This window comes from Perissodus microlepis, chromosome 19, assembly GCF_051167445.1.
Source record: "Perissodus microlepis isolate ML-2025 ecotype Zambia chromosome 19, ASM5116744v1, whole genome shotgun sequence".
Taxonomy (NCBI): domain Eukaryota; kingdom Metazoa; phylum Chordata; class Actinopteri; order Cichliformes; family Cichlidae; genus Perissodus; species Perissodus microlepis.
Window position 1 is genome coordinate 13294272 of NC_140479.1, and position 22387 is coordinate 13316658.

General features: G+C 40.1%; 2 protein-coding genes across 5 annotated transcripts in view; one reads left to right on the plus strand and one right to left on the minus strand.

Moving 5' to 3' along the window:
- alk (ALK receptor tyrosine kinase) overlaps window positions 1–22387 on the minus strand; it is a 419315-nt gene that overhangs the window by 338658 nt on the left and 58270 nt on the right. The window lies entirely within an intron of this gene.
- Window positions 11315–16251, plus strand: LOC146365602 (uncharacterized). Its single transcript, XM_084915479.1, has 5 exons — window positions 11315–12090; window positions 12224–12807; window positions 14581–14710; window positions 15960–16095; window positions 16163–16251. Exons 1-5 carry the CDS (start codon window positions 11818–11820, stop codon window positions 16249–16251), a joined length of 1212 nt encoding a protein of 403 aa, XP_084771605.1. The 5' UTR covers window positions 11315–11817.

Sequence of the window (22387 nt, forward strand, 5' to 3'; positions counted from 1 at the left end):
ATAATTGATAACAAGTCTTTCCTGCAGAAATGAACCATAAGCTGAGAAAGTCTGTCAAACAGTCAAATTACTGCTGTCACAGATGATGAACACAAAAAGACATCTTGAAAAAACTGACAGGGGGAGAGTGTGAGCCTGTAACTGATAGACAAGCCACAATATTGGGGGGTTGACAAAATATTTCATGTTCCACTTTAATGACGATGACTGGTATTTTAGATCAAAGGATTTTAGGTAACCTTTTTAACAAGATGAGTGTAAAAAGATCTAAAATAGAGGTACCCTACTCAGCATGACTTATCATCCCATTCAAGGCTTTATTGTATTTAGCCATTAACTATTTAAACTAAAATTGATGCAGTCTGGCTGATTACGCAGTCACTTTTCATGTTTATTGTATCAAGCTAAGTTGTACTATCAATCATCCTTTTGGATTTATCAATAATGTCTTATGTCCAAACACTTTTCAAAGAGAAAAAGGTCTGCCTTTAATAATTTTAGTACACTGACTCTACGATGCTGTTGTTCAGCAGTTTATAGTCAGCTAAATACCTCATTTATGTGCCAATTTACACACCTCCTCCTTTGGTTGTTGCTGATTAAATAATTAAAGAAGTGAGAACAATATTTAATGGCTACAAGGCTATATACAAACTCCACTGGCACTGGATATTCAATAACATTAATAAAACATACAGACAGCTGTTATAAACTAAGATTAGAGTTCTTAGAGAACAGAGATGATTCAGAGAAAGCTGAGTAAAAACATTACTGTCACACCTCAGGCACTGTGATGCACAGAGAAGCTGTGCAGATGGAACTATATTACAATATCCAGGAGAAATACAGTTAAAACAAAACGGGGAGTCACCAGCGCAGCTGCAATTAGAGGCAGCCTGCAGAATCATGCATCCTCATGTAAGGACTGACAGACACATAGACAGAAACATTAAGAGACAAACTGATCTTTTTACACAATTAATATTTAATTTTACAAGGTATGGCTTATTTTGTTGCAAAATATTTATAGTGTGCTGTAACTGTACATGTTAAAAACTCTGTATTAATAGATAAGTTAAAGATGCACAAACTTAAATAGAGGTGAATGGAGCATTTAGACTCGAAATTCCAAGTTATTTTGTAGACAGCATACTTTTGGTTTAATGCCTAAAGCTCACCCAACCATGTGAGAACATACAACGTGCAAGTCTGCAAACAGAAACGGCAGCTCCGGGGCTTTAACCTGAGTCCTTAATGCTTGAAGCCAACACTGCTAAACTCCCTGACCGCCGCCAGGCATTAATGATTCAGTTTTCCAGATTTTCCCAGCTGGTCCAGAGCGTATAGCTTGACTGATATGCATTTCATGCAAAAGAAAAATAAGGGATGCTGTTCTCCAGCCTCTGTAGAAGGTGAAAAGTCTCTAAAAAAACTCCAAAGAAGCCCACTCTAATGAAACTCTGTAGAAACTGCATACCCTTCTTCATCTATTTGACAGAAAGAGGAACTCTGGGAATCATTAAACCTTTAAATAAAGAATTAAAGCACTAAAAACATTATTAAGCGCTATATTGAAATGAATAAATCAGGAGTAGGATAACAGAAGATGCAGTCTAAGACATTGCACATTAGGTAGCTTTGGGGAAAGACTGTCAAAGCTGGACAATAAAATTGATCAATAGTCAATAACAAATGTAATCAAGGATTCAAAGTGTGACATTTAGGCTACACACCTAGTAATCTAACCTTTAGGATCTAGGCAAAAAATTGCATTGGCCGTGACTCAAAGTTAAAGCGACGAAATTAATTTAATCAAAATGGCAATAAATAAATAAAAAGATCCATGTGCTGTTACTCTGTTGCTTGTTGAGCCGATTCAAAGGTCAACTCAATTTTCCGTCTATAGCCGATGAAGAGATGAACATTGTAGGAATCATCATAATCTCATGAATATTATTAATGTTATTTTTGTACTGTTTGCATAATCGGATCTGCAGAGCGTTTGCTGTGCTGTAGTTTCACAAGAACAGATATTTGACCCCCAAATTGATTTCCTCCACAATATTAAAAAGATATTAAAATCAGCAATGCACACATGCACACGCTCGCACACCCGTAGATGGATAAACAAAGAACCAGAAATAACAACAAAATCAATGTGACTTGATTCCTAGCTAATATCCCACAAGAGAGATATAATTAGACATTTAATGGAAATCCTTAGGATGACGCTTATTTTGGAGCCCTAATGAAATGAAATAACATCCGTAAGGTAAGCAGCAAAAACTCACACAAGGAAGGAAAAGAACGATGTTAGTAAAAGATAGCAAGCTGAAGAATTCCCTCCATCTTCGGCTTCAATGAAAATAATGTTGCTGGAGCAATAAGGATGATGAGGTTTTAATGTTTCTAGATATTTCCCCGTGCCTGTTTTCTGCTGACTTGCACACTAATTTTGTGTATTTATGAACCTGTGATTACATACTACTGTAGGCCATTGTGTACACTGCACTACAATATTGTATATTGTATTGCATCTTCCAGTACCTGATGCGTAAAAAATTAGTATGCTTAGTAGCAGGCTGAAGCCAATGGATAATCAGTAGCACAAAGGTTAACATCAACCAAAACCAAGCTGCCAGACCTTATTGTCTCAGCTTTCTTGACCCTTAAGTACACTGAAGATGTAAACTTTGCCACAGAGTGCTCTCCAAGTGTGATTAATGACACTTGATGAGGAAACATTAGCAGCCTATCAGAGCCCGTGAAGTTTTTTTTTTTCTTGAGTAGATGAGACTGCAATTTAATGAGCAGTGAGGAAGAAACACAACAACAGGGACATGATCGAGATGGAGACAATTTGCCCGTCGATGGCAGCGTGTGCCCCTGTAACGAGAACCAAAACGGACATAGATGAAGGGAGGGGGAGAGGAGCAGGAAGCCGGAACAATTTCCATGTTTAATTAAACTGACTCTTAACAAACAGTAGCTCATGGATAAGTTGGCTAATTGAGTGACTTATTGATCAGCAAATGGAACTATTATGCTGCGGTAGCTGGTGAAAACACACACTCCAGCTGCTCGTTATCTTTGCGGGGGCTGTTTTGTCCGACTTGCTGAGCGTGCGGTTCCAAATTCTTTTTGACAGGGATTTCAGGGCTATCCTCAAAAGGCCAGTGCATATCTGTTCTGCATGCGGCTACCTGCGCTCTCATGCTTCAGTAACATACTTAATGGGAGCTTTAGCTTCACCAGATGAGAAGTGATGTGTAAAAGAGTGTGTGGTCACGGTGGTGCAAACAGACCATACTCATCACTGGACCGACTGCTGAGTAAATCCCTCTACCGTCGATATTTGACTTTCCTTTTTTCCACACCGTGTGGAGCCTGTTTTTAAGGAATTCTTGGGTAGTATGTGCATTACACAGTATATGGAATAACACACATACATGCTGTACATAATTATATATAGATTTACAATTAGGTAAGTCTACTGTGGTGATAAAACAGCAAATGGGATTTTTTTTTATTTTCTTTTGCTCTCTGAATGCTTTTTCACTTATATTTAAGTTCATAGTTTATAACCTAGATGAGGAAACTATAGCTTCATGGTCTGCTGGATGCACAACTGACTGGAAAATTTTGTTCAGGCTAAAGCATCTAATACTGGTTATGGCATTAATATCTGCAGCTATCAATCAAACTGAAATCAAACTCAGTGTCTGAATAAAGAGGTGCCCATTAGTACTGAAATAATGAGATGGTCGTAGGAGTGGATTTACTAAGGGAACACTTCAAATACAAGTTTATCAAAGCTGGATTTTGACAGCTTTTCACTCGCTTTCCCTAACTGACCTTGAGACATGTAGAACGTATAGATCCTCGAACAACAAAGGCATATTACTTAGTGCAAGATCTATTGATTTAATAGATGTTTATGACCATCATCCAGTGGCTAAATACATCCCCGTTTCTTTTAATAGCAACTGTAAATCTAGTTTTGCAAGGCCACCAAGCCACCAAGTTATTGGATTTACTCGACAAACATTGTGACACTGAATGGCTATTGTTTGAAGGACCATTGAAAACACTGAGTTGAGGCCGGAAAATGTTTCTAAAATTGTATTTGTGCTTGATGTGTGCTGGGTAGTATTAGTAGCAGTTGGTGCATTGAACCAGCATAAAAAACACACCTTGTGCATAATAGTGAGATACAGTTGGCATTAACACAATAACCTTATTTGCATTGGAATATTGCTTCTATCATTTTTCTTGAATGGTAGATGTCACGGGTAGGGAGAGGACTCAGGTGCAGAGTGGAATTCAAAGTTCAACACAGCACTTTATTTACACAACACTATGTGGAATATATATACACATGTGGGGGGAAAGATCCAGGGGTCCAGGGGTGATTCGGGAAGGGAAAGGTCTTCTCACACACTTGTGCTCCACCGCACAAATCCACACACTAACACGCTTGTAATCCAAAGCAGGAAAGTAGGCAGCAAGTCCGGGGACACTGTTCACAAAGAGAGGCAAATCTTAAAGAGGCAAACTCACTCACGAAATGTCACGAAAGCTAGAAACCAACACTAATGTGTCTCACTCGATCATCCAGCGATGACAGGATCCGAGCCCCAGCCTTAAATAGCCATGGAGTAATCAGCGCAGCAATTAGAGCCAGGTGCGTGGGCCAAAGGCAGGAGCCTGCAGTGAGCTCCGCCCAGGCAGAGACAAAATAACCATAAACAAATGTAGCCTCGCGGAGCCGGCCGGGCAGACACAGGGACCATGACAGTAGAGGCCATGTGACAGTCCAGATGTATGATGACACCATTTTTGTGATTTTTGTATCACTTTTCTTCTGTGCAACACTGAAAATGGCTTCAAGAAGAATTCACACATTGTTCATCAGTAGACCAAAGATCATGGCATACCCACCAGCTTTAATGTGACAACAGGCTTTTTACTCTGCCTTAGTGTGTAATCTTTTTAGGTTTAGATGTGGTGAAATGAAATGTTTAAAATTTTCTTTCAGTGGGTCTCAGCTTCAAGTGCAGCATCCCACCATCAGAACAGCTTAAAAAAATAGAAGCAAAAAAGTCCTCTTAAGATTTCATTGCCTTAGGCAATTGCATGTGTCTATATATTCGGGATCATTTATTAAAAAGTATTAAGCGCTATTCTTAGACATAATGTGCAAAAGGTTTCAGTTACTGTCAGAAGAAACCTTTTTCTAGCCACACTTCACATTTTTAAAAAGTTCTCTCCCTTGTTACTCAACTCTGAATGATTTCAGGTACATGATGCACTTACGAATCCTTTCATGAGAGGGGAAAGAAAGACAGCAAAGAGAAGAACACCAAAGGATGCTGAAGTGAGACAATGTTGCTCATAAACCATTCAGTTCCTCAAAATCTCACCTCAAATTAGCTCACTGGGGACAAAGCTGGATAAATCCTACAGCAACCCGCTGGGCTCATGTTTCTTGCACCCTTCACTCCACTGGCACAACTTTCTGGACAGTGAATACACATGACACACATACACTCGACTGCCAAAAGACAGAGTGAAGGGAGGAATACAGGAGGGGTAAAAGGAATCTGACAGGGACAGGAAATGCTGAAAGCAATCTATCTGTCATCAGAGATGTTAAAAAAATGGCAAGGAGATGATTGCGTGGAGTAGTGAGGAAGAAAGAATGAAAACTAATCGGCCTCTGTCTATTCATCCTTGACATGCTGCTTAACCAGACTTGACAAGTTCGAAGAGGAGAAGGCGAGTGAGAATGCCTCAAAAACATGCCTAGTTTGCATAAAGGGACAGACAGAGCTCTGTTTTTTTGCATAGATTGTGAGAATGCACTTGGCTGCGTCTCTGTTTGCGTATTCTGAGCTCAGGTGTGCTGTAGCTCTCTATCTGCCCCGAGGCCCTTAGCCACATTGCAAAACCAGGAGCTCATAAATGAGAGCCTCTAACAAGACTGGTGTCTAATGCAAAATGTAGAGCATGTACAATCCAGAGCATTGCTCCCAACCCTCAGGACATCACAGATTCACCCAGAAGGTCTGGCTATTTTAACATCCCTCTCTCTTGTAGTTTTGTTAATTTGTAGAATATTCACACTACAAAAAGATGCATGAAGCAAAACTATAATTTTCCCAGTAAAGAAAAAACTCACAGCACATGAGAAGGGACATGTAAAAGGACCGACACATTCGCAGATGGTCATTAGGCTGAATGGAACACAGATCTGTGCAAGTAGTCAAAGAGAAACATTGAGAAAATGGCAACTCTATGTCAAGAAGCGCAGTCCCTAAAATGGAGATCAGGGAAGCAAGGGAATGCTTTGAATTCTGACACCATCTGTATGTGCACTGTGGGTTTCCAGCATCCATCAGATGGGAAAGTTTGTGCCTATGATTGATTGGCAAGTATTTCAGATAAGGGCTGTATCTGGCATAGAGTGTTGGCTTGCAGTGATGAGGCAATCAGGGCTCTCGCCTTGAAGCAGACAGAAAATTCTTTGGCATAATTTAGTTGCTGGACCGACTGAAGATGAGAAGAGCTTCAGAGGCCAAAAGGTTTGGTCGTTTATTGACACGAGCAACGGTCAGCACAAATTAACACGGAGAGCCTCGCTGTTACCACTGCGCTTTAAGAATCACTTTCACTGACTTTATTAGGGAAAGTGCTTATTTAGTTGATTTCAAAAAACAATAGACAACACTATTAAGTTACAATCAAAAGAAAAAAACAATGACGAGGTGTATTTATTATCGTGCATTAAGACTAGTTTCTATCTATCATTTATAATGTTTTCCAGAAGGATCTAGTTTTTGGTTTTTGGGCATATATATATTAATATATTTCGCTTTTCTTTTTTTCTGATAGCTACAGATGACACAGCAGTTATGAAAAAATGGGACACTGACAACTGTAAAAAGTGCAAAAATAAATAAATGAAAACAGAGTGCTATGATTTTGACATGACTAAAAACACAAAATTTATTGGAAGTAGTCCATGAATAATATATCTTAATAGTTGAAACAGGGAAAATGCATTATTTCTGGAAAGTACGCTCATTTTGACTTTGATTCAGGTAACAAAATTGAGACAGTAGCATGTTTTCCACTCTTGTCTTAATAACAGTGAGTCTTTCTGCATTTTAATTGATGCAGTTTGCTGTTGTTGTTGTTTTGGTTTGTTTTTATATATAGTGTATGAGGTGCTCAGTAGTTAAACGCCCATGTTTCCATATTGAAAAGGCACTAATGGCACCTCCATACCATCACAAAAGCTGGTGTCTGAACTGTGCACTGCGGTGGATGGTCCCTCTTCTCTTTTGCAGAAATCATATTTTGACAAAGCAATTTATATTTTGATTAGTCAGAACACAGCACATTCCCCCCCCATCAAAACTTAGCTGAGGCCCAGAGAAGACAAGGTTGTTTTAGCATGTTATTTATGTGTTTTTTTGCATGTAGAGTTGCAGAGTTTTAACTTAACTGCAAAGATTAACTGCGCTCACACACAGTGGTTGTCAGAAGTGCTCTTCAGTCTGGGCAGTTATTTCCATCACAGAATTAGGTTGTGTTTTTGACACAGTGCTGCTTGAGGACCTGGAAATCACCACCAGTTAATTGGTTTTCTAGCCTTATACAATGAGACTTCTCTGATTACCTGAATCTTTTAATTATATGTACCAAAGATGAAAGCTGTAATTTCCTTTACAATTTCAGTCTTTTACAGAGAGGTGAAGCCCTCTTTATACCCAGTTATGTTACTGACCTGTGGGCAGTTATTAGCTGTGCGATGATGAAGCTGGTGTGGAAATTCAAATTTCTCACTTTTGGCATTTGATTTTTTTTTTTCCTTTTTTCTATTTTCAATTAAATATAGAGTTAAATGGTTTGCAAATCATAGTATTCGTGTTTTCTTTTGTACAAAGCATACCAACATTTCCAGAAAGACAGTTGTACAAATTATATAAGAATAAACAAGATGAAAATGTTTCCCTCACCAACTACATTTCAGAGCCTCATGCTGTACTAGCAGCATGCTGTAACTAATGACAGCTCATGGATTTTTGCACCAGTGGCCAGCTGAGGTATATTCATTTTCCACAGAAAATAAGATTATTCTGTAAAATGTCAAGGCAAGACTGAACCAGCCATTCTGAAGTTCTTGAAATAAAGAATGCTATTTTATAAAAGCAAATACGTGATTTCACCAAGGAAAATAAAATAACTTTCCCACCCCAATCAGTGTGTGTGAAGGAGGAAAGTATATCCAGTAACTTCTCTTTAACTTTGACTACGCTGGCTTTTTAAAAACCTGAACCAAGGTGCTTTCACTTACAGAAAAACATAACCCTTAAAATAAGGGTTATGTGATTGCTTCATTTAAACACTGATAGCTTTTCGGAATTTTTAGTGTTAATTCATGCTATTGTTGCACAATTCAATTACGGGTTGCAAAATAAACAACGCTGAATTGCATTTTGATTTTGCACTCATTTAATGGAACTTAATGGGCTGTGTTCAGTCTTCAGGAAGAAATATCAGCAGCATGCTGAATTGAGCTTTGCTTTGTGCATGAGTGTGTGTTTGTATAGGTGTGTGTGTGTGTGTGTGTGTGTGTGTGTGAAAGTAAGCTAGACAATTTCTGCAGAATTTGGAGGTTTGTGATGTTTATCTCAGAATAACGCACTATGAGTAGGACAAAGATCACTCCTGGAAATTAAACTTTTGTGCGTTGTTCAAATACCAGAAGAGAATTTAAAAATAGATTTCTCTTCAGATATCTGTTCCTCAAAGAAAAAAACAAATCAACTAAAGGTGAAGGCTTTCTACCCAACTTACTTCTTGGACTTCAACTCTTCATTCTTTTTGGTGAAACACGTCGAATTTAGGTCACAGATGTTTTTGTGGCCAAAACCAGCCCAGCTAATCTGCACGGGCACAGGAGAGACAAATCCACAAAAAAGAAGAAAAAAGACGGTTATGGCTGTGCACAGAATTCGATTTGGGCTTCCTCACTTGCCCCGATGCCATGCTGCTTTTTATAACTCCGACTTATGTTCAGCCAATGTTCAAATAGCCTTTTTGTCAGCGATTCCCTGTGTTTAAACATTCAAACCTGAGCGGTCACAACATGAGCATGACTGTGGGGCTGATCTGCAAAGACATCACTTTGTGTCACTGACAGCAACATGTCAGCTCCCGCTTTCCTCATACACCTTTCAAAGCAAGGTACAACAGTGCGGATGGCAGATTTCTTACGCTTCACGTCCTATTCTGCCATCATCAATGTTTCCAGGAAGCAGTAAAGACATGCCAGCCTAACCCAAAAAAATCTAAAAGTCAAAGTTATAAACAGAAAACAGAAAGATGAGGGCATGCCAGTGAAGTGTTTATTTAAATAAAAGAGGATGGCGATGCTGTGAAACAGAATTGGTATGCATGAAAGCACGACTTTGGCTGACAAGCCTGCCTGGGTCCTCATCATTAAAAATATACAGTAGATGCCTTTGCAACCTAGTTCTGCAAACTAGGCTGTACCTTGCGCAGAATGACAGACAGAACAAGAAGAGGGTAAAAGGGAGATGGGGGAAGGGGAAGAACCAGTAGTACTAAGCTGGATTTTAATTGGCTGTATGCTTTTCATCAGTCCCAGAAGAGACAATATTTATGAGTTTGATCTTTCTACGTTGCTCCAAAGTAACAAGACTGTGGGGTATAATGTGACATGCAATGAATCCTCTTCTTTTTTCTTGCAGTGCATGATATTTTGCATGCTCTGCTGGATTTATTCTGAAGTCTTTTTTCTTTAAATTATTTCAAGGTTAGCCTGGATTCCATAAGACGTGTGATGAGGGATGTATCATCAGCTGTCGTTGCAGCATCACAGATCTGAACAGCGATGGTATCTATTAGAGAAATGGCTGTTGTCAATAAAAAGTTAGAAAACATTTAATAATCTGCGGTGAGGAGTGCTGTGTCCCGACTTGCTGGTATTTGCTAAGTTTTGATCTCACAACCGTACTTTAGAAGAAAAGAGAAGCACTCAGCTGCAGTTATTTGGAACTGAACAAAAAGGAAAGCGCTATCCTGCCTAAACTAGCATCATTTGCATTCATTTAACTGTATAATGAGCAGCAGGGCCAGGTGGAGACAGACAGAAATGTTTAACAAAACAATGGGAATCAGATTAATATATCTGTGGAAATAACTTGCATAATAGAAAACCCAGACAGATAAGCCATGCTATGGAATTATTGATGAGGTTTTGCAGCCCTGATGCAAATGTTTGCTTAACCTGACCTTGGGTTAATCAAAATTTGAGAGATGCCACTGTGAGGGATAAGTCACTGTGCTTACCTCTCAGTGTAAAGCTGATGATTCCCACAGTAGCATACCTGAAATACATCCAATACAACCTTAGTGCTAAGAATATATGCAGCTGCTATTAAAATACCAATAAGAATCTGTCTGAGGCAATGTTGAAATGCCATCTGTTTATAAAGAAAACCTAATATCGTCTAGTATATAAAGACAAAAAAAAAATCTGTGTTTTGGTGAGCGGGGTTTACTTGATAGTTAATCACATCTTCTTGTAAATGCAAAATTATTCTTACTTTTAGAAAATACTCAGCAAACGTTCTGTCTCAACTATCCTTTAAGCAGATAACTTTGGACAAAAAAATCAGGTAGTATTTCTTACTATTGATGTTAAAAAAAAAAAAAAAAAAAAAAGACTCACAGAGTGAAAGAACTGGCAAATATCCTCCCACACATCTACCCACTCGAGCACCTTAAGATGCCCACGAACACCGTGATGCATGGTCTTCAGCAGACTCTCTGATTTAACTCAATAACACTTGACCTGCACAGAGGGTTCAGCTCACATGTGCAAAACAAAAAGTTGGACTTGGCAGCATGTGGTCATTATAGTTTTTCTCAAATGTTAAAACACAAAAGCCAATCCTGTAACCCAAATGACCAGTAGTCTAAACACATTTACTAAATGTAGCCACCATATTCCAGTACCATAAACACATGTCACATGAAGACACAATTCACAAAACACAACCCTCTGTACTCATAAATCTAAACACATTTTTCCTTGCTAAAACACATGTTGCAAAACAACTCTGCTCATATTCTCAAATGAAAGCCCATGTGATGCAAAATGCTTGCCACAGTCACCAATCTTTGAACACAGGGAACACACCTGGCGTCAGTCACTACACACAACGACTCAAAATTGAAGACACCTGTTGCTAATGATGTAATGATGTGACCCCACCTATAAAAGCATAGTTTGGTGAAGATGCCAAACAATCACAATGGATGAAGGCATTCGAGCGTGCGGAAGGAGAAGAGCTGCAGGCCAAAGAGGAAGAGGGGTTGAGATCAGAGGAGGAAGAGGTGAAGGCCTAAGAAGAAGAGGAGTTCGGAGTAGAGGAGGAAGAGAAGGAGGCCAACAAGAGAGAGGAGAAGGTCCAGGTGGGAGAAGAAGACAACCTCGCACCATCATAACAGATGATATGCGAGCAACAGTAATTGATCATGTCATTGGCCATGGCATGACAATGGCTGAAGCGGGACGAAGAGTACATCCAAACCTGAGTAGGTTCACCGTGGCCACCATTATCAAGGCATTTAGACAACACAACAGGTATAGTACGCTATTGCTTTCTTTGTCACACTACAGTTTTACAGGCCTGTGAAAGTGGTCTGTTACTTTACATGTAGTTTTACATATAAATCAGTCAATTGACAACACATGTTTCTTTCTTTAGAGCTGAAAGGATGCCACATAGAGGTGGGAGGGTTGCCATATTCACAGCGGCACAAGAAACCCTCATTGCAGATATGGTCCGTGAGAACAACTGCATTAGACTCCGAGAGATCAGAGACAAAGTCATTGCAGATAATGTAAACTTTGAGAACATTGATGCTGTCAGCGTGTCCACAATAGACAGAGTTCTCCGGCGCCAACAGATGAGGATGAAACAGGTCTACAGGGTTCCCTTTGAGCGCAACTCTGCGCGACACATAGAACAACGTTACGAGTATGTGCAAGTACGTATACATCCATGTCCACAGTACAGTTAGTGGACATACTGTGTTGCTTAGTGGCCTACATTACTTCTGGACAATACTGTGCTACCTGATTGACCGTTCTGAACACCTGTACGCTTTTCCATGTTCACAGAGGATAATGCAGTTGGACGCGATGGCCAGACCCCATGAGTACCTCTTCCTGGATGAGGCTGGCTTCAACCTCCAGAAACGAAGGCGAAGAGGCCGTAACATCATTGGCCAAAGAGCCATCACTGAGGTTCCTGGCCAACGGGGGGGTAATATTACTCTTTGTGCAGCTATGGGTACGGAGGGGCTTGTCCACCGGCATGCTGTCCTTGGGTCTTACAACACCCAACGTCTCCTCACCTTCCTAGAGGAGCTAAAAGACATCCTCCTGGACCGTCAACAACACCATCCTAGGCTAGCACATCACATGTATGTGATCATTTGGGACAACGTCCGCTTCCACAAAACACACCAAATCAGAGAGTGGTTCACCACCAACAGTGACCACTTTTTAAACGTCTGTCTGCCACCCTACTCCCCTTTCCTGAACCCTATAGAGGAGTTCTTCTCATCATGGAGATGGAAGGTGTATGACAGACAGCCATACACAAGAGAGAACCTCGTACGGGCAATGGAGCTGGCCTGTGCTGACATCCCAGTGGAGGCCTTCCAGGGATGGATTCGCCATTCCAGGGCGTTTTTCCCGCGGTGCCTAGCAAGGGACAATATAGCCTGTGATGTGGATGAGGTGATGTGGCCCAATGCAGCTCGGCGACATGATGCCGCACAGTGACTGTGTGTAATACTGTAAAAAGACCGTGTAGACAATAAAAAAGACTTCACACCCTGATCATGTTTCCGAGAGTACTGTTGTGTGCGATAGATTCTGTTTTTGCATTGAGTTGTGTTACAGTAGTGTACGTACATGCAGGATGTTTTTATCGATTTATAGTCTTCATGTGAAACTCACAAATCTAAATGCCTAATCCTCTGCAGGGTTCTATGACGATCCGTTACTGTACAGTTTATAAAAATATGCATTGGCAGTTATGAACCAAAGAACCTTCTCACAAATTGAGCATTGTGTTTTCAATTGTTTTGCTGTAGTGTGTAATGCTGTGTATAGTGTTTACAGTTTTGACAGCTTCGAGCTGCTCTCTTGGTGTGGGAGTTTGAGTTTTGCAGTGGGAAGGTGTGGTTGTGTTTATGTAGCTTTAGAGAAGGGTGTTGTGTTTGGACATTGGGGGACCTGGTGATAACGTTTGTGACATGTGTTTTAGCATTTGAGAAAAACTGTAAGATGTGCATTGCCAATAATGCGAGGGAATGAGGGAAATCACAAGCCGATGTATACGCCCACTTCCTAAACACTTAGCTGCCCAAAAGCACACAAGCACGTGCACCCAGAAGAACCTAGGCAATTCTAAATGGTTTGACTTTTATAAAGTAACAGCTGAATTTGCGCTGTCCAAGAGAAGGGCCTTGATGCAAGCCCAGAAGAAGCGCAGATAGTTCAGTTAATTTTGCATGCTCCCACTCGGCCATGGCATAAAAGACTTTTCCTCTGGGCAACTTTACCTGAATTTCCCCTTCCCACACAGCAGAACAGCAGCAGCCCCTCCAGTGCCTGATTTCAGCCTCCCTACATCCATACAAACAGGGCAGCACTTCAGGCAGGACTCTGGCTTTACTTCCAAGTTTATACGTCAGTCTCACAAAAGTTTCAATCCACTTCCCTGAGGCAGCATGAGAGTGAATATGATTTAAAAAAATAAAAAATGTGCCACACACTGTGAGAGACCAGACAGAATGAGTTGTAGTGTTCATGTGTAGCACTGGAAGCATTGTATGTGATTTGAGCGAGAGAAGCAGTAACTATGGGAAGTTTTAAAATGAAACTGCTGTAACTGAATGGAAAAGAAGCTCCTTTGATTATGAGCTCAACCAGTTTGCATGCAATGTGACAAAAACCTTTCTTTTCCAAGCCACTGACTATACTTAGACATTTCTCAGGCCAGATACCTTGAACAGTTACCTTAGTTACCTCAGGGTATTGTTGTTAGAACCTTGTCAGCTTTATGTTAATATTAGATTGGCTTTGCATCAGATTGAGACCGCAAAGTAAATTATGCAATATAGACTACTGCAGGATGAACACAGTCTGGATGCTACAAAGTAGGCCCACACAACTAATTTTGATAACCTGGTGTCTCCAACCTCTAATCCTATTGAGGCCTTAGGAAAAAATCTCAAGCAGAAAATACCAACGAGAGTGGAGTGGATACCCACAAAATTAAGTTGTCCACTATCGTTCTCCACTCCAACTTCCACTTTCCATCACTGCCACAATCCCATTGGACACAAGTTGTTGAGGTCAACACATATTTGGGTCAAAAATGTAATTTATTTTAAGTTGTGCTTCACAGCCTGTCAGAAAATCAGTGTAGTGTTCACAACTATGAATGTTGCCTCTGCCCCCAGTGGAAATATTGGATTTGCTGTGCTCAGTGTTGAACTTGTGATTGTTGTGTGTTCGTTGCCGTGCCTGGTTGTAGTTTCAAATAACACCAGTTCTGAAGCAACGACGCGAGGAAGAGCTGTGAGGTGTGAGGTAAGGGTCACATGGTGGGGAGAGCTGAGGCAGCAGCAGCACCGGAGCAGTAGCACCTGAAGTAAGTTAGTGGTTTTAGAGACGTATTACAGGCCATTAAGGTGTGTTTCTTTTTTGGGAGGGCAAGTTTTGGGCAGTTGGCAAGCTAGCAAAAAAGTTTGGATGATCAAATTGCATGCTGGTCCAGTGCTGAGTGGCAGTGTGTGAGCATGTTTATACGCAACGTACAGAAGGAAATCAAGAAGGATTATCTTGTGTTATACTTTCACATTTTAATATAGATAAGTATAGATAAATTATACTTAAATGATATTTTTGACAATACTTAGTGCAGTCAGTGCTCCATTAAAGCATTAGTGTTTGTGCTCTGGCTTTGTCTATTGAGAGATACTTCTCAATAAAAAATGAATCTAATAAAGCCCAATTACATAATGAGCTCCAAGATTGAACTCTAAATTTTCTATCAGTTATAGCTATGCCAAAGTTGCCTAAGGTGTCATATTATGTTGAATTCCTCAGTCGTACCCAAGTAATTGCCATTCTGAATATGAATCTTGATATCAAACATCATATGTTAAACGCTGTCCCCACGCATTCTGCGAGGACACAGGTGGAGGTGCTAATGACATCTGTAAAAGCTGTGATGGAGCGATAGTCTTCAATGCAGCTTTCAATCATCAAAGACATGTTACTGAAACTGCTGAGCAGCCTGAGATCAACACTGAGCTTGTTGCACTCCCAGAGAGCTCCAGGGCACCTGTGTGCTGTCCTGCTCTCCGTCAGGTGTGATCACACACGCCGGTATCTTCTACCACAGCATGCTGGGAGTATGAGAGTCGGGTGAACAGGGGTGATTGTGGCAATAAAAGAGACTCACATTGAGGCCTCTGTGTGCACTGCCTCTCTAAGCCGCTTTGGTCTGCAGCTTTGCACTTTTTCAAAGTGCTGGCTTGTGCCATGGATTCTAAGCTTGCCACTCTGGGGCCAGCAGGCAGTCAAGGGATATACAGAGTCAGAAAGAGATGGAGAGACACAGATGGACAGACGCACAGAGACGTATGTATGAAGGGGATGATAGAAGGAAGATAACAAGTACCTCAGATAGCCAAGGGGCATGTGTGCGTTTATGAAACACTCAGGTTCACATAAACAAATGGAACACACACACACGCACACACACACACACACGCTCCTCATCTCCCAGACCCCCTCTGGCAAAATCTCCCTAGTGTTCATAATTTGATTTCAGATCCGTGCCACAGCATTCACTGTGCATATGGGTGAGGAGAACGAGCAGCAGTTCTTGCTCTTTCCCATGTTCTGGCTGTCCAGATCGCTCACGTTATTCCAAACTTTGCTCTCTCCTGATGCTGATGAGATTGAAAGTGCAGGCCTATTCTTATTTTGTCATGGAGCCTCTCAGTTCTTCCTCTTTATCGTCTCTGTTTGCAGCATACAAGGCTACGCTCTCATCCTCTTTTCTCAAAGGATTAGACATGCTGAGTGTTGAGGGCCACTGCATACAGAACAGCTGGGGATAAGAAGAAAGCAACCTTAGTGTGGACTCCAGGATGCTGATTGGGTGGCAAATTTAACAGGAAGTGAAAGACAACAGATAGAAGGGGGGGGGGGGGCATTTAGCTGCTCATTGGTTGAATATTGGCATATAAGGGGATTTTTCAAAACTGTAGGTAACATTCCATTGCAATTAATGAACAGTGTGTACTCTGCAGTTTCAACAGCTGCTCATTAAAGGACACTAAAATCTCATCCCCTGTAATGTGTATTAATCATTACAAAGCTGCTAATGCAGGACTAGGTAGAAATAATTCCCCTCTTTCATTGATCTCTGCACAAACATTTAATATGGAAATTAAGCAGCAGCTAAAACACCCTGAGGGTGAAACTTATGCAGGAGACGATGGTGTGGAACTCCACTGACTGCTACTAGATGCAAACTCCAACTAAGTGCCATTCAAAAAGGCTCATCTCCTTTTCAACAAGACATTAAGTATTCATCCTAGAGTTACTTATTGTTCCTCGGGTATTTAAAAGTAAATTGGAAGGCAAAATCTTCAGCTTTCAGGCCTCTCTTCTGTGGAAGCAGTCCCCATTTTGGGAAGTTCTTTTAATATTAGGTTTAAAACTTTCCTTTCTGAAGAAAACAAGTAGTATACTCTGTATTGTAATTACCTTACAATATAAGCACCATGAGGTAAGAATCGAACTGAACAGAATTGAATTGGGCTCTTATTATGGATGCAGACTTATAGGCTCATAAAGTATAAAGTATGAATGTATGATATAAATCTGCTGCTCCTTGACCTTTATCCTAAGTTTGTTATTAGGCATTTACAGGATGTCTACACAATTGCTAGCTCTTGTTTTACACAAGTAAGATGAGGGGGTTTATAGAAAATGAACATTCTCCATTTCTTAGATGAAAGGTCCTGGCTCCAAATGTGAAGCCATTTCATATAATAATGCATGAGTGAACCTTAGACATAAACTTGAATCGTATTCTCCTTTGTGGACCCACAACAGTGCTGAAATATCGCAAAATGCCTCCAGCTCGCATTTTGACTACATCAAAGTCAACATATTAAGATACTTTACACATAACTTAATTTCCTCTATGTCTTTGCCACCTGCAGCGAATGCCAGAAAATGTGACAGAAGATGCTTTAGCTATTCCATTTCTCTGGGGTTGTTGTGGCAACAACCCCAGAGGTTTTTGAATGACTGCTACCCTGTAGCCTTAACATTGTCAGTAATGAAAGTGTTTGGGAAAACAATTTATAAAGCTATTCTCTGGAAGACTGAAAACACCTTGGCTTCCTTGCTGTTGGTAACACAGAGGTGGAGAGTGGCACTTTAAACCCTTTGAGCTACCACTGCAAAAACCCAGAGGGACTGAAGACTCATGCAAACCTGTTGCGTATACGCATTATTTTCATATTATACCAACTTTAGCATCTCTGATGGGCACTAAGCTCATCATTCAGATTTCAGCACATCTGTAGACAGTCTCTTTACTGTGTAGTTCTCACATGAATGACTGCATAGGCATTTCAAGGACAGCTGTACTATTAAGATCACAGATGAACCAGTTACCCTGATAATCATGTAAGCCTATAGAACAGGATTTTCTTAACTGGTGTGGGAATTCTTTTCAGCTGCAGAACCTAAACATGGATAGTTAAGCAAATGACTTTAGGAGTGTTTGACCTCATCCAGCTGTCAGCACAGTCAAGAAACGGCCACCATATACTGTTCAGGAATTACTACTGGAATTACTGATTCCTCTTTGGAGCTATTATACTTATTCTGTACTACACACACACACACATAGTATCCACCTCCCCATTTTTTTTCCACTGTATTTTTATATTTTAAAGTATAAATTTGCATACAGGGACTGCACTTTTGGGGAATTTTGTGGTGTGGGCTTAATAAGTTAATGGTTAGAATGTCAAGTACAGGACATCGTTAACACAAGTCTGAGTGAGTGCGAGTGACTGAGTGTGCAAAGAGATACAGAAAGAGCTGATGGAGTCATTAAAATGCAACGTTAATAGCACACTCTTCGTGTGATATAGGTTAAGTCTTTTATGAGAGCAAATTAGTTGTAACAAATTTGAAATATTATAGCAAGCCAAAAAAGCAGACTGTGGGAGAAAGAGGTTAAACATTACATTCTTTTTTTTTCTGTTGGTAATGTATGAATATTGATGAGCTTTGATATGATTGGCAGGTGTTTTTTTGTGTGTTAGTGTTAAAACACCACACCATGCCAATGACTGCTTAGCGCCTAATGCACGTCCAAAAAACATGAAGCAGCATTTGAATTTGGAGATAAGATTAGATGTCATCAGGCGCAAACATGTTTATATATGGAGATATATGACATGCTGTGTCAGTGCACAGTTCTTTTGCTTTTTAAATTACTCACTTCTTTTTCTTATACTATTGAGTTATTTTGAGTATTAGTCTTGTCATTCTCATGAGCACACTACCAGTACTTGGATGGTACTCATTACATACGAGAAACCTAGCGTGTAACACTATACTAGTGATCTTGGCTTGAAAAAGAGGGACAGTCAGCCAATTTTCTGCCAACACAAGAAGAATAAATCTTCAGCACCAATGGTGATATCAGTGTTAGGGAGCTAGTTAGCAGTGGCACCTTTTGTTTGAGGCATTGCAGTGTTTTGTGTTTATGCATGGTGCAGTGCCATTTTCAGTACAGACGTGTTGAATTTTGGTACGTGCTTGATGTGTTCTATATAAAAGTATCTACATTACTATGTATATTGCCTCCAATAACATATAACTTGAGTAAATGTGTTGTCTCCTATTACTGGCATGAGCACAGTGAAAAGTGTTTAATTTGGTGTAACAGGCTAAATTAAAACACACAAATTGGCTGCTGAAGATTTCGCACACACAAACAGTTGGTGTGTATGCCGGGCCAAAGCTCCAGGCTAAAGCATGCTTCTCTAGGCAGTATAAATGTAAAAAAAAGTAAGCAGGTGTTTCAAATGTTAATACAGTTCTTCTCTGTTTCAAGCTCTCCACCTGAATTGAGTTGGATCAACAACAGGGAAGCTTGGCATGCAGATCTGCAATCCACGTTGCCGGGTTTTGTGTGGTGTGCAAGTCAGCTGCCCCATGTATTTTGTGAGAGGAACGAAGCTACGCCAGCCGGCTGTGAACTAAGACACATACAGCATAACCTATCCAAATTAGTTCATTCTCAGAGATCATACAATTAGCAAATCAAACCTTTCTGTGCACCTGTGAGTCTTTTTCCCCAAACCTTTTCCTCCGCAGTATCTGAAGCCCTACTGGATTAACATAAATAAATAAGAAGCAGGCATTTATAAAATGTTTTGTGTTAACTAACAGATGCAGCTGGCGTGACTTGAAATTTAGAGTGTGATCAGTAAACAGTAGTACATGTGATATTCATCAAATCTCTTCTCCTCCTGAATATTTTCATATTTTAAAAAAAATGGCTGAGTTATTGTGCTGAAATAATGAGAACGAGAGGAGAACGGAAGCTGGTTTGCAATGCATGCATGATTCTGACATCAGAATATTGGGATGACTATTTGTTTTTTGCATCCTCTAATTTCATCATGCGCCACTTTTGTCTTCCATTATGTATTTATTTGGAAGTTCAAAGGGCCAGTTTTATACTTAATGCATTCTTTTTCCTTTGGACATTTAATGGCTCCTGAAATGCCAAAATGAATTAACTTCTTTGTCTAAACATACAGTGCATTTTCTCATACCCATCTGTTTTTCCCCCCCATAGACAGTTTCCAATTATCTCTGCTTAATGCGTCATAACATCTTTCTATTGGTTGGTGCTCCAGCCCCCGATGCTTAAATCACTCAATTCAGCTCTGGTTTCAGCTTTTTAAATAACAGCACTCTGTTTAATGCCTCTTTTCAGGAATAAAAAGTCAAAATGGGGAAAAGCGTAGGTGGAAAAGAATTCTATTTCTTAAATTTCATCTGTATTGTTATAATATTTGTAATGCTGCAAATATTTTCTATGTGCTACACCTCATGTACTACTGCTGTTTTTTTCTTGGCCCAGTATCTTGTGTGTCAAAGGCTGAAAAGCGGCTAAAGAGATTATAGAACACGCTGCCTTGAGCCTGCAGTCTAAAGCTCAGTCTATATTCACAGAAAGCATCCAGACAAAGCTCTAATGATATCACAACACTGAGGGATATGTTAGATCTGAATCAGCAAACAGTGGGAAGAGTGGCAATAAATTACAGTATGTGCTCTCTGTGCTTCATATGTATGGCTAGACTTACTGAACATATCAGCCAAGAAAAATGCTTTGGTGATAGCAGAAGATTAAGTCATGCATAAATCACGGTGTGGCCAGAATGGATCCATATAATCCAAATAATTGGTCTGATTTTGACACTGAGGTAATCATGTTACCGTTGCTACAGTACAATCAGAGGCATCAGTGTTAATGCATGAATGCATGAATGATGGCATGGGTTGCTTGGCTTAATCAGCGTCATTTTAAAAATCTGAAATGTGAGATCCATCATTCGAGATCATGACTACGGCAATATAACATCCCGCTATCAGATGAATGAATGAACTGACAGAAACTGGTCCATAGCACAGCACCAATGAAATCAGGTAACACATGATGACAAGTACATAAACTGAAGAACAAGACCTACACTCCACGGCATTTCCACCTTGACCTTTTTATTCCCATCTCAGCCTCCAAGCTGCTGCCAGTGTAGAGTAAGTACTCAGGCACTGATCCCAGTGTTGTAGAGCACAGCCTGTGAGCATTTCTGAGTAGCAGTACACAACTCCCCTTCAAAGGGATATTCCTACCATAAAAATGTTGAAAACTTGTGAGTGCAACTGCTTTTTATTCCTGTGGGCACCATTTACAAGCCATCCAAGCAGCATCAAACAAAGAACTGTAATGAGCTCGTGTAGAAGAAATGGAAGAAGGTAATGGCTGTGCAGCCAAGACGGCATACATTTAAAAATGATCCTATTTAACGGGAGATGAATTGTTATTTTTATGGAATCTGGAAACTAATGTTGTTTGTAATTGAACTTCACCATGTTTACAAAGGGCTGTACCACAGGTTAGAGGAAAGAGAAGTTGTGTTACACCAGCAAACACATCCTTCCAAATTTCGTGCAAACAACAACGAAGCTTGCGGCAAAGGAGCATAATTGTGTGATCTGATCTATGACTCAGTATTCTGGGAGAAGTTGTCCCTTACCCTTGAAACCAAAGCAGACATTTCTGGCTCAACTTTTACCCTTTCTCTGCCTTTAGAAAGCATTGATCTGCTGACCTTCTCTCATAATGCAATTGCAAAAAGAGACTCCCTACACAGCCAGATCGTAATACTACTATAATCACAACTAGCTCTTCAGAGAACAACTTTAGAAGCACAAGACTGAGTAATGTCTTTAAATACTGCTGTCACATTAGCTGAAACCATATATTACACAAATGCCGTGCTGCGACTTCCGTAAAACATCACACTTTGTTTCACAGCTGGAAAATCTGTGAGTTTTTAATGGTTTGCAGGGAAACCGTGGATTATCAGCTTTGCAGGTTGGCTGTTAATTCCAGAGCAACAGATGTAGGAAATTAGGAAATCTGATTCAAATCAGCTCAGGGGTTTTTATAGCAAAAAGAAAAATGGAAGTGTAATAGAATTAAAATGAGTTGTTGGTGTTGCATATGCCCCAAAAATGTAATGAATGTTTTGTTGTACTGTGAACCATTGCCTCTGTAAATCAATTAAGACAGGTCATTTTTCCTCTCATAGTGTCTCATTTGGGGCTAAATACAGATATAGATGGTAATAAGAAATTATCTCTTTCACCCACAGTCGCAGGATGCCCTTCAAAAACGATCTCTCAACAACTCCACTTTGCAATCAGACAGCTGTCAAAATCATCTTCCAGCAAGCATCAAATGATCAGCCCTCAGTGAAGCTTTGCCAGCACCAACAATAAAGTGGCTTTTAATTTCAAAGAAAGCAAATGCTTTGTGACTCTATGATTGTTTTCCCTCACACAGCCAATCACAGTTTTTTCTTCTCACCTCTCAGCTCCTCTGAATACAAATCACTTAGGACTTTTGAGACTGATTTGTTT